The 11,850-nt window shown below is 37.8% G+C and overlaps 2 protein-coding genes across 6 annotated transcripts in view; both read right to left on the bottom strand.

Annotated features, from left to right (window-relative positions):
• Positions 1–8,655, bottom strand: part of LOC107600387 (interphotoreceptor matrix proteoglycan 2-like) — a 22,264-nt gene extending 13,609 nt beyond the window's left edge. For 3 of the 5 annotated variants that reach the window (XM_016292270.1, XM_016292272.1, XM_016292271.1), the window contains exons 1-14: positions 8,379–8,655; positions 8,081–8,284; positions 5,448–5,614; positions 5,270–5,295; positions 5,095–5,121; positions 4,900–4,940; positions 4,019–4,149; positions 3,685–3,849; positions 3,491–3,549; positions 3,233–3,253; positions 2,752–2,942; positions 2,609–2,667; positions 2,208–2,313; positions 937–1,940 (exon numbers count right to left, since the gene is read on the bottom strand). In XM_016292270.1, coding sequence (XP_016147756.1) covers positions 937–1,940; positions 2,208–2,313; positions 2,609–2,667; positions 2,752–2,942; positions 3,233–3,253; positions 3,491–3,549; positions 3,685–3,849; positions 4,019–4,149; positions 4,900–4,940; positions 5,095–5,121; positions 5,270–5,295; positions 5,448–5,614; positions 8,081–8,284; positions 8,379–8,457 — 2,280 coding nt within the window. In that variant the 5' untranslated portion in view covers positions 8,458–8,655. Of the gene's footprint in view, positions 1–936; positions 1,941–2,207; positions 2,314–2,608; positions 2,668–2,751; positions 2,943–3,232; positions 3,254–3,490; positions 3,550–3,684; positions 3,850–4,018; positions 4,150–4,899; positions 5,000–5,094; positions 5,122–5,269; positions 5,615–7,331; positions 7,754–8,080; positions 8,285–8,378 lie in introns of those variants that run through there. The other 2 variants (XM_016292273.1, XM_016292274.1) reach the window with 2 other exon arrangements.
• A 2,194-nt stretch (positions 8,656–10,849) lies between these two features.
• On the bottom strand, positions 10,850–11,714 carry LOC107600391 (sentrin-specific protease 7-like). The gene is made up of 3 exons (XM_016292280.1): positions 11,647–11,714; positions 11,263–11,413; positions 10,850–11,168 (listed from the first exon to the last, which is right to left on the bottom strand). Exons 1-3 carry the CDS (start codon positions 11,697–11,699, stop codon positions 10,992–10,994), a joined length of 381 nt encoding a protein of 126 aa, XP_016147766.1. The 5' UTR covers positions 11,700–11,714; the 3' UTR covers positions 10,850–10,991.
• Between the last annotated feature and the right edge of the window lie 136 nt (positions 11,715–11,850).

Raw genomic sequence — 11,850 nt, 5'->3', positions numbered from 1 at the left:
GAAGTAAACAGAAGAGAATGACAAAATAACGGTCCACATAACAGAACATAAACCTGACAATAAGATCGTTAGGCTATCGTTAGCCTATATGTATAACAGTTAGCCTAGTTGTAATCTGATTTTCTAATCTGACTGGACAAGAGACTTTCTATTGATATTTCCACCTGCGCTCGTTCTAGACGGGCTGTCAGTCAGTGCAGTTCCAGTGCTGCGCCACAAGGTGGTGGAAAGGGACTGTCATTCAACTACACGTTCAAAAACGCTGATTCATTCATTCAAAGAGACGTAATGAAACACGCTGTTGAAATCATTTTAACTTTGAGCGCCACTTTAGAAAGCTCAGCTGACCAGCTATGCGTCGATGCTAAGACAGAGATTTCACTTTCCGTGGACATGACAACCTATTTTCACAAATATATATGACTCGGCCTGGAGGACAGACGCAAGTAATCGTGCGCTCAGTCGATCTCTCTCTCATTCACTGTCTGTTTAGGCTTGTTAAGTGCAAATCTACAGAGCCTCTACAAATCAGCATGGTACACATTATGTTATCATTACTAACTTGTTTAATATTCAGTCCACATGCATGAAGTGTAAAATGAGGGCATAACCTTACGAAAAAAGAAAACACGCAAAAATCGCGGTTGCTGCGGTTCTTGCATTCCTCTGCGGTATGCTCGTCAATAGCGCGGTTTTGCGATATTGCGGTTATCGCGACAGCCCTATCCTGGGGTCCCATCACCCCTAATCAAACACACCTGAACCAGCTAATTAAGCTTTTCAGGATCACTTTTAAAATACATAGGCAGGTGTGCTGAAGCAGGTTGGAAATAAACTCTGCAGGATAGTGGGTCCCCTGGAGCAGGGTCGAAGACCTCTGGCATAGGGAAAAGGAAAAACAATAGGAGCAAACATACTTTAGAGGAGGTACACTACCAGTTCAAGGAACCGCTGCTCCAAGGCTTTGTACTCTGCAGAGCTCTTATTGAACAGATCCTCAGAGAATATCATGTTAGTTACACGAAGACTGAAAAACACTATCAAAGACCTCCCAGGGTTAGTTGGCAAGGCAATGCTGGAAACCTCACCGCCCTGGATGACACCAGGGACGCCACTACCCTCTTCCTCTTTGTAATGGATCACATCTAGAAATGTAGTCATGACTTCTGAATTTAAGGTATGCACCAACTCAACCTCCGCTGGGGTCATCAAGGGGTTGAGGGAGAAGGGTGGTTCTTTCTCAGGTGAAAGAGGTGTTGGGTAGACTGGGCTTGCTGGTTCACTGGTGACCAATAGGATCTCATCCTCTGTTAGAACTGCCTCTGAAAACTGTATAGCTGAAACATCTGTTAGTACAAAATCATTCTGCTGTGCCATTGTGGTACTGTCAACAGATTCTTTCCATTCCTCTTCTGATTCCTCCTTTGTGATCAAAGAAACTTCAGTTTCCCCATCCTTCTGCGTTTCTGTTAAAACAGTTTCCTCCTTGTTGTCTTCAGGTAGTATGAGGTCTTCCTCAGGTTTTAGGGTAGATTCTGCCTCAACCACTTTGACTGGTGGCATTGTGGGCACATTGCTACCGACCTGTAGGTTTCCATCTTCTCCAGCTTTAACAGTAATCAGTTCAGGAGTTTCCTCAGGCAAGATCTGGTCCTCTTCAACCACTGTTGTAACTGTGTAGAATTCATAGTCCTCTATCTGTGGTGTGTCTACATCAATTAAAACCTCTTCCTCACCCTCTGTCTCTCCAACTGGCTCTTGAGCCCTAGTAAGAACAGTTACCCAATCATCTTCTGCACCAAATCCAGAAGCGGGATCAAAGTCATCCATTTTCAAGTCAATGTCTTGCTTGGCGTCAATAAAGGGACCTACAGCTTCACCTTCCACAGCAAGAGTCTGGTTGGGAGGAAACTGTGACACCAAGTCCTTGTCTTGAAAGTCTGAAAGTAGGAATAAATAAGCATCTTGACTTGAGTCTTTCACCACCATGTTGGTGTAAATGAGTAGTGTCCAATCCTGCTTTCTTTTAGGGCCACTGTCCAGCAGAATTTAGAAAAAATCCAGTTTGTTGGAAGGCTGGAACAAAATTCTGCAGGATGCTGGCCCTTCAGGAGCAGGATTGTACAACCCTGCTGTAAATCATTGTATATGTGAATATTGGTTCTTATCCTCTAAAAAATATAAGGGGTGGTTTGCCATCATCATACCTTCCTCTTCTGACATTGTAGAATCCAAAAGGTCACCAACAGTAAAGACCTCCTTCACCACCTCTCCAGGCACCTCGGATGGTTTTTCTACTGCTAAAATATCATCCTAGAAAATATACAAAATAAAACAGCTGATTCCCAGACTTTGTTGAAGTTATTGGTAGTGCTTGCTAGGGTAGTCATCAATATTACTGCTCCTGCTATTCCATTCTAGAGTTAGGTTTTAGTTGTAATCTTTAATCCCAAGTATTAAATTTGGTATGTAACTCGTCTGCATTATTTGTTCTATGTGTCAAGAATAATATCTCAAATTGTGCACCTTGTTGAGTATATATGTAAATATCTTGTTGGTATACTGTAGTTGGTGACTTTACTGCCACCTTGACAGAAATTTGATTCACCTTGCGGTCAGGGTCTAGAGATTCATCTGCAGGATGGGTTTCCTCTGGAGAGGTTTCCACTGACAAGAGAACATTACACCATTACAGACTGCTTAGATGTACTGCAGAGGACTAATAGCTACAAGCAGATGATAGAGCAGTACCATGCAGAGACTCAGTGATGTCCGGGTGGAGGTCAATAGTGGTGTATTGAACAGTGGGCCCCTCTGAGTAACTAAAGGTGCCCTCTACTATGTTGGACTGAAGATGAATGAAGTCCAGTGTCTCACTGCTGATCTCTTCACTGCTGGTCTGGAGGGACACAACATATTCCACCAATACTGCCTTATCACCACTGCAGAAAGAAAACAACAACTGCACTTACAATGAATCTTTAGGGGTTCGGATTGGAAACAACTTTGCACAGATAAAGTTAGCAAGTGACTTGATAACAATAGTCTTAGATTATCAGTTGTAATTAAGGTGTTTATATCAGAATAATGTCTTGCCCCATAGATTTCCATTGTAATTGCATGACTATAAACATAATTATTGCTTTCTCAGTCTTGCGCAAAGAAAGACTGCAACAAATACATTATATCACTCACAAACCTGCATTCATGCACACAATCAAGTCTAATTTACCTTGAGGGATCCATCTGTGGCCTACAGGAAAGATAAAGTCATTTAAAATCTAAAACAATTCTTTCTGTTTAAAAAAAAACATTTTGCTCGAACTGTATGCTTGATCTGTCATTTTTAAAATGCTACTTGTTTTCCTTTATTGTAAATCAAATGCAATGATATTCATACAATTTTTAAGTGTAAATTAAGTGTCTGAATACTCTTTGGAGCCTCTGTTTAGCAGCTATACCTAACAAAATTAAACATGCACTAACACACCTGATGTTCAATACTGATACACTCTTGAATTCTGTCAGTTCCTCCAAAGCAGCTGAAATCTGTAAGAAATGACAAACATAGGCAACACAAAACCAAAACAATATAGTAACTTAAAAGGTTGGAACAGAACAAACGTTATATATAACATTAGTGTAAAAAATTATAGCGTGTGTGTGTGTGTGTGTGCGTTGTACCTTCTCTGTGATCTTCTGACTGAGTCGGTCATGTTTACTGCTGGTGGAGTTGAACAGCTCTTCACTCCATGGTTCTCCAGTCAATAACATAGCCAACTCCACCCACTGCTCAACCAGAGAACCTGAAGGTGAAGCAGCTGCTTCCTGCTCAATCTCATTAGTGATCTACCATAGACAATACACACACACAATTTGTTTAGCAGGTGTTCAGTATTCATAATTCGGTTATATGTATTTTTTTTGTATGTATTATGACTCATGAGTGCATCAGATCTGAACCAGACTTTACTTTATATCAGTATGAACCGTATACTTCAGCCTGTCAAACACCTACCTCAGTATCCATCTCCATTATCATGACAGCAGATGGTGCTTCAGCAGTAACTTCTTTCACGCTCTCTGAGATAACTTCATCTAGAACCACCGTGGTAACCACCACAGTGGTCTCTGCTGGAAGCTCATCACCTACCAAGTTTTGAAGATGATTATTTGTCTCTTGGAGTGCAGGCAAATGTTATAAGATCTATTTAGGTTTATTTCTTGCCATTTCTGATTACAACATTTGAATGTGAATTGCACGTTTGCGTCAAAATAACACTGTAGAACCTCACAGAAAATGAATAAGCATTAATGGTTTCAGACCACAATCTTAGTCAAGTTATCATCAGTAGTATTTTTTTCCAGAAATATTCTAGCTTGGATTCAGTGATTTCAAATGAAATGCAAACCAAGCCCAAAAGCCAAGTATCTTATCCTTTTTATTAAAAACATTGACATTTCTAATTTGCCACAATAAATGTGCATCAGCAACTTTTTACAGCAGTTAGTTGCCAAACAAATTTTACAAATTAATATTTTAATATGAAATAGTTTAATATTTAATAACACAACATTAATTAATACAATATTAATGGTTGTGTAAATTAATGCTCAATGCAAAAAAAACAAACAAAAAAAAACTGAATGGTCTTAATATATAATCTTTTTTTATTTTATTTTGGAAGCTTCATTACAAAAAAAAAAAAAAAAAAAAAAAAAATCCTTGTGCACACTTGGCAATTAAGCTTTTCCTGATTCTGATTCTGAAAATCAAAATATCAAATATGACGCATGCATGTTCTTCAGTTTTCATGAGATTAGGCCAAGAAGATTTTGTAAGGGTTATATACATTTTATGTAAGAAACTGTCAGTAACAACAATCATAATAGACAGACCTGGTGGCACACGGTCTTGCTCTTGGGAAGACTCCTCAGGACTGTATTTATAAAAAAATAAAAAATAAAAAAATAGGCCAGCCAGAAATGATGCAAAGACCTTCAAAAGTAAGAGTTAACTATTCAACCACACACAAGTTTTCTAATACAGTCCATTCAATGAAAAAATAAAGAACAGGTATAAAGGGTATATACCTGCATCCTGAGTATGTAGGTGTCTTACTGAGAAGAAAGAGGAAAACAAAAGGTGAGGAGAAAAACAGACTCAGTAAGACAGAACTCATCTATTACAATACATGGCTGGGGAGAAGGGGGTATTTGTAAAAGGATGGGTTGAAGATAAAAACAGGTTTTTAAAATATTATTGCACCTTTTCAGTCTCGTCTGCGCAAGTCTCTGCAATGAACCATAAAGATTCAAAAGACAGAAATCAGACAATCTGACATGCACATGAACCAGTCACCCATAATACTCGATACTCCATACCAAAAGTATCAGCTAACATAATTAGTACAATGTTAATTATACCGGTCTTATGCTATACATACTCTATGGATAAGTGCTAAGTGTTCTTCTGATTGGCTAAAGGCAGCGCCAATCTCCTGTATGGAGACTCTTTCTGTCTGGCACTGGCTCATCCAGCTCTTGTATTCTTCTTGATTGGGGAGGCGATCCAAGAAGATTTTGAAAGCCTCCCACACGATTTCCTGACACACTTATGTAAAAACAACAACAACACTGTATTAGTGCAACAAAACACAATCATAACAGTAAGTAATACAATCAGACTGCTCTTTTTTTGCATAACAGAAAATTTGTTCTTGTCTGAATAAATGAACGTGTATTTCATCTGAAAAGTTAAAGTTCAGCTACCAGTGTTACAGTTGAAACCAGACCAGAAGAGGTTTAAATCTGAGTCAAGAACAGACTAAGACCCTTCGCTGGTCTCTGCTTGACTCATACTCAACACTCTTAAATTTAGCCGTAACTCTGACTCAACCCTACTCTGGTCTCGGTCTTGACAGGACAGGATTTCACAGGACAATCCGATACATCACAGTTGTTTGGACATATGAGTGCATTTTCTTGACAGACACAGCAATTATCTGTCCAGATGACATTGTTTTCCAATCCCAAAAGCTCCGTCGAATCCGCCGGCCGCATCGTTCTCAAGCCCACCGGCCTCCTCTCACTCCAGCCCTCTGGCCGTTCCTCACTCTAGCCCCTGGCCTCTGCTCACTCTAGGCCGCCGTGTGTGACCTGTGTTTCGTTGTGAAAGTGAAACTACTTTGTTTGGCCTTCCAAAAATTGACACGACTAGAAATCAGTGGTTAAGTTGTATTTACAACACTGTTCCAGAACACTTCAACCCCAATATTCAGATGTGTGCAGTACATTTTATGGAGGACTGTTTCCCGATCCTGGGAGAGTAGACTACAATGCCGGCTGTTCTGACTCACAGACTGCAAGTATGTTTTTCATATTTAAAGAATTTGACACTGATGATTCAAATGCGAGTTTTGAGCAGTGTAGAGTAGCACTTGTTGTTTGTAATTTCGCCGATCACAAATGCAGACATGGTTTTATTTTTACGCGGCGCGATGCAACACGTAAAAAGACAGTATAAATCATTCTAATCCATAATTATGTCGCCACTGGATGCAACAAATGCCTCGTTTATAATGGGTTTTCATGTTTTTGAATCATCGCTCCGGCCTGACAGGGCATCATCACAATATGGTATGGGGCGTAACATTTCCGTCACACGCATGAGGTATTCGGCCAATCATAACGCACTGGATAGCTGGCCAATCACAGCACACCTCGTTTTTAAGACCAATGAGCTTTGTAAAAATCGACGCGTTTCAGAAATGCGGGGCATAGAGGAGAAACAATAATGTACAGTATTTGGAAAATAATGTGTTTTTTTAACCTTAAATCGCACATTTCAAACACATTTCATTACACCAAATACACAAAATAATGTTCTTTTTAGCAACATCATATGACCCCTTTAAGCGAGAAATCACACATGAACTGTGAAAGATTGTCTTGAGGTCTTTTAACACTAACCTGATACCTCTGAGTGGATCTGACTGCCAAACGCTAATGAGATCTCATTGTTACATACTCGGCTGTCAGCTGTATAGAACAGCTTGCACTAGTTGATTAATATATAATATATAATAATGGAAACCTTTGTGGATTCTTGATGTTGAGGTCTTAACAAAAATGTGGTTTTGATTCTTGTTATTTGGGTCAAGATTTGGTCTGGGTTTTGGGTTATGGTCTATAATGTAGTCTTTTTACAATGTGCTAATGGTGATGATTATTTTAACAAGAAGAGAATCTGCAAGAACTTAATGATTCGCCATGGTTTTTAATCTATCTAGCAATATATACGGTATATCTTTCAGCCACCTTGCTCTTACCTATTATTAAAATCCTAAAATTCTTCTTCACCAATCTCCTTGTTGAAGCTCTAGTTATTTCTTGGCCAGTTTACAGCAGTGAGCACTTTGTGTACTTGGCTTTGAGTACTTGGGTCATTCCTGTTATGCAGTATCTTTTGAGTTCTGTAACTGTTAAAAATGAACATGCTTTGTTGTAACAAGGAAGAATGACTATAAAAGGGTATATCAGACTCTCAGAAATATGATCTGGTTGAGCTCAGGCATTTAAACTTTATTAATTATAGCTTGAGACAAAAATAGCATGAGACAAATCAACAATTCCAGAGCTAATAATGTTCATGTTTATGCTGTTGTTTTCCAACTAAAATGATATAATTCCTTGTAGAATGATGCCATTAAGTGTCTATCTTCTGTTAGTAAAGGGGCTATTTCCAAAAAGACTAACAGTAACAGGATGTAACAATTGATTCAAACCAGAGTAGTGAAAATATTTAAAATTCACCTGTGTCCACTTAATTGTGATTTGTTATCTTAATATCTTTATTTATGTCATCTTTAATTATATCTTTAAGAAACACTAAAGTTTGTGATTTTTAGAATGTTCCAAAAGGGAAGCAGCAGATACAAAAGCTACTTTGAGTTCATTGACACTGAATTTGATATAAATATATTAAATTAATGCATGTGCAACTAATAATTTACTTTGCTATTACTATTAATACTTTTTATTACTAAAAATATAAATAGCAATAGTAATAGTGTCTCACCTCTGAGCTGGTAGTATTTGAGGTAGTTAGTGACAGTTTGCTGCACTGTTTCTTGACTGCAGTGGTGTACTCTACTGGACAGAAAAACATTACGCTTATGCCTCGGCAAGAGTCCATGGTCTCCAGGCTTTCCCACACACATTTGAAACAATCTTTGTGAGCGCTTATCTGGATTTTCAAGCATGGGAATCCAGTCAACTTCCCCTGAAAAAGAAATACATAAGCAAATTACTTGGTGATAGCCCTTCATCCATCACACTCCCACCTAATACATATTTACATACACAAATATACATACCTGCAGAAATATCCAGCTGGCCTATTGCAAAAATACAGCCTAAACAACACAGGATGCTGGTCCATATGAGCTTCCACATAGTGACTTCCTGTGGCTTGAAAATTAAGCGGTTGTAAAATAGTCGCTGCTTCACTTCAGACGATGTGACCAAACCTTCCTACACCTGTGCATACCTGTTACACAGTATCCACTGATAGTTACAATAGTATATTGTTGTTATAAAGTGCTATCCAGATTGCCAAAGATAAGCGCAGGTGTATAACTGTGGCAATCCTCTGGCAGGTAGGCAGATGGAAGGGATTTTCCTTTTTTTTTTTCTTCTAATCTTTAGTAATCCTGTAGGGCAGCTAATTAAGAACTGGAGTTAACCAAGTGTGCTAACCAAAAACACACGGGCAGGGAATGAGGAATAAAGGAGGAAATGAGGAAAAGGTGATTTGCCAGATTTCCATAAACCAAAATAATCTGAACCCAATATAAAGTTCTCAGTGGAGGCATACTAATTTAACGCTTATGTAATCACTTCTCACCCAAACACCTGATCACCTGTCAGGTTGCAAGGTAATAAACAAGTTAACTGCATGACCAGAACTATGCAACTACTTAAAGCTGCAATGAAATGAAGGTAGTGACAGATCTTTTCCTCCATATTGTGACGTACATCCAAATAAAACCTGTTATCAAAAAAAAAAAAAATACGTAGGACGGGGACTTCAATCTGTTATTGATTGGATGGAGGCAGATCTGAATGAGAGCTTGCAGTTGATTGTAAGAAAGGGGCAGGGGTTATGCAGACTAAAAGATTGGATAACTCTGGCATACATCACCAGAGAGAAGCCTGTCTTTTTTACTGGAAGACTGAGCTAAGACATTTTATTAAACATTAAGAGGTCCAAAAAAAGTATAAAGTGAAACATGGATGAATTATTCACAAATCACCTCAAAATCGTGTCTCAATGTTTATCAGATCAATGCACTTGCTTGTGCCTACACTTGTATTTACAATACAGATTTACATCTGGGAACTGTAGCTAACAACTGTAGCCACTGAAATAGACCTGCAAACATGCACCTTCTTTCCAAAACCCTGCCCTCTAAAGACTTGACTGGCAGGGATGTTAGAGAGACATGTGTGATTTCTCAGATTCAATTCAGGGGCATTTTTAGAAATAATGAATTCTAAACAAGATTTTGTTTTAGGTGTGGCCGTGCTTGACTTGCATGGCTAAGACTAAGACAGTATTTTGTACCCCCTGTGATCGCACACTGGTTTAACTGCCACAATACAATTACTGCACAGGTGGCTTAGTGTGTGTGTGTCCTTAAAAATTAACCAACACAGGTACAGTAAAGAAGAAAGGTTTGTAAAAATACAGCCTAATGTACTGTGTTAATATAAAGGGATTTGCACTATTGATTTTTCACAGGTGTTTTAGTGTTTGTTTGTTTTTGTTTTTTTAATTATATATTAAATTGTGTTGTGTTGTGTTTGAGGATTGGAGGGAATGTCCATAAATGTAACAGAAAATACACCAGTAATTTTCTGTCAGGATATTATCCTTTTTTCCCCCAGATTTTGTTTCATTGTAACTTACTTCCATACTACTTTTTATATATTACTGCTACCATTTCTGTAGTATATATACTTTGCACTTTCCATTTTGTGTAAAACATCTCTTTACCTTTGTAAGTCTGATCAAATAATCAGTCAACAACCAGACTGTGTTTAGAAAACTGTTCAATACTTGATATTTCCAAATTATTCATCACACTGGAAATGGAAGGTCAAGTGTGTATATGACAAATATATCAGAAATAGTAATAGTATGGTAGCATGCCGTTCAAAAAGTAGCCATCCTGTGGCCTGACTCAAAGGCTCAAACTTTGTTAGGAAATGCTTTCACTATAGACCTCCTTGGTATACGCACACACACACACACATACAGATTATGAATCACCATTTACCAGCTATATACTAGATTGAATTGTTTTTGGGTTTTTTTGTAAGCAAATAAACAGAGACAAAAACTGTACACAGACTGAAATGCTGGGATTACTGGAAGAAGGTAGGTGGTCTGTAAATCAGTCTAATCTCTAACTGCCTGATTAGTGTTAAACCTATACTATCCCTGCACGCACCTGCCTTTTGATGCTTTACTTGAACACTACTAATGAATTAGCCAATCAGAACACGGACTCATGCCACACCCGACTGCTTATCCAATCATGTGCTCCAGGCTGGCTTCTCCAACATTCATTCATCGCAACCAAAGCCACTGTTAAGAGAGAGCATATAAACACAGTAAAAATGTCCATATTTAAAAGGGTCTTCATATTTTGTTGCTTGAAAGATCAAGGAAATTTATTTTTTGCCATATGACTCCTTTAAAGAAAGTTTGTGCTACTTACCGTAACAAAATACTCAGACATACAGAGAAATTGGAGATTAAAAAGAGCAAAACAATTTATCATCATTTTATCTGCATTTATTTGTCTCTAAAGTTTTTCCAACAATGTATACAAAAGCATAAAATTAATATAAAAGGTTAAAAAGCAGTTAAAATATAAATATATTGCGTAAAATAATCGTGTGAATCTAAAAACTTTACATCACTAAATGACATTTCCATAATCTGTCCTATCTTCTAGAGCTTCACTTCCCAGAGAGCCTTGCTGAAATCTGTACAGGTGTAGGATCAGGTCTCGAATCTCCTCCCGTTTACCTCGCACCTTTTGCCGCGAAAACCAGTGATCCAATCTCAATGGAAAGTCAAAGTGTAACACAGGGTCCTGAAAGGTATACAAATAGCATTGCTGTGAAATTAGACTCTTGCACAGATTTTTGTATTTGAAAATCTTGAATAAAGAATGGGTGTAATTCTACCTGCAAAAAACTTTCTGCATATTGTAGCAGGTAAAGGCCACAGTCACTGCTGTTGTCCTGTAGGGGGACTCTACAGTGGGAGCCTATCATGTTGTCAACACTAAAGTCACGGTAACCACCTCTTTTTGTCTCCCACTCCACCTGAAGGTATCTAAAAAACAAACCTCAAAATGAATCATGTCATGTAAAGAAATTTCATTATACACATTATATATATATATATATATCTCATAGATAAAGACTGAAACTACAGGTGAAAATATCTTATTACACTAGTATAATTTACATAATACTAGTAAACAAATAATAATAATAATAAAAACAACAACAACAACACTTAAATGTTAGATTAAGTTGGGCTGTAGTTAGTGTGCAAACACTCACTCGCGCAAGAGTTTGAAAATACGTTCGTGAACAGACAACTTCAAGGAATCCATGATGAGAATACATGGTCTGAAAAAAAAATAATAATAATAAAATAATTCTTATAATTCTGAGTTAAAAGCCACTGTTAAGAGAGAGCATATAAACACAGTAAAAATTTCCATATTTAAAAGGGTCTTCATATTTTGTTGCTTGAAAGATCAA

Source organism: Sinocyclocheilus grahami, unplaced genomic scaffold (genome assembly GCF_001515645.1).
Source record: "Sinocyclocheilus grahami isolate Dianchi unplaced genomic scaffold, SAMN03320097.WGS_v1.1 scaffold283.1, whole genome shotgun sequence".
Taxonomy (NCBI): domain Eukaryota; kingdom Metazoa; phylum Chordata; class Actinopteri; order Cypriniformes; family Cyprinidae; genus Sinocyclocheilus; species Sinocyclocheilus grahami.
This window is presented reverse-complemented; position numbering and strand designations above follow the sequence as displayed.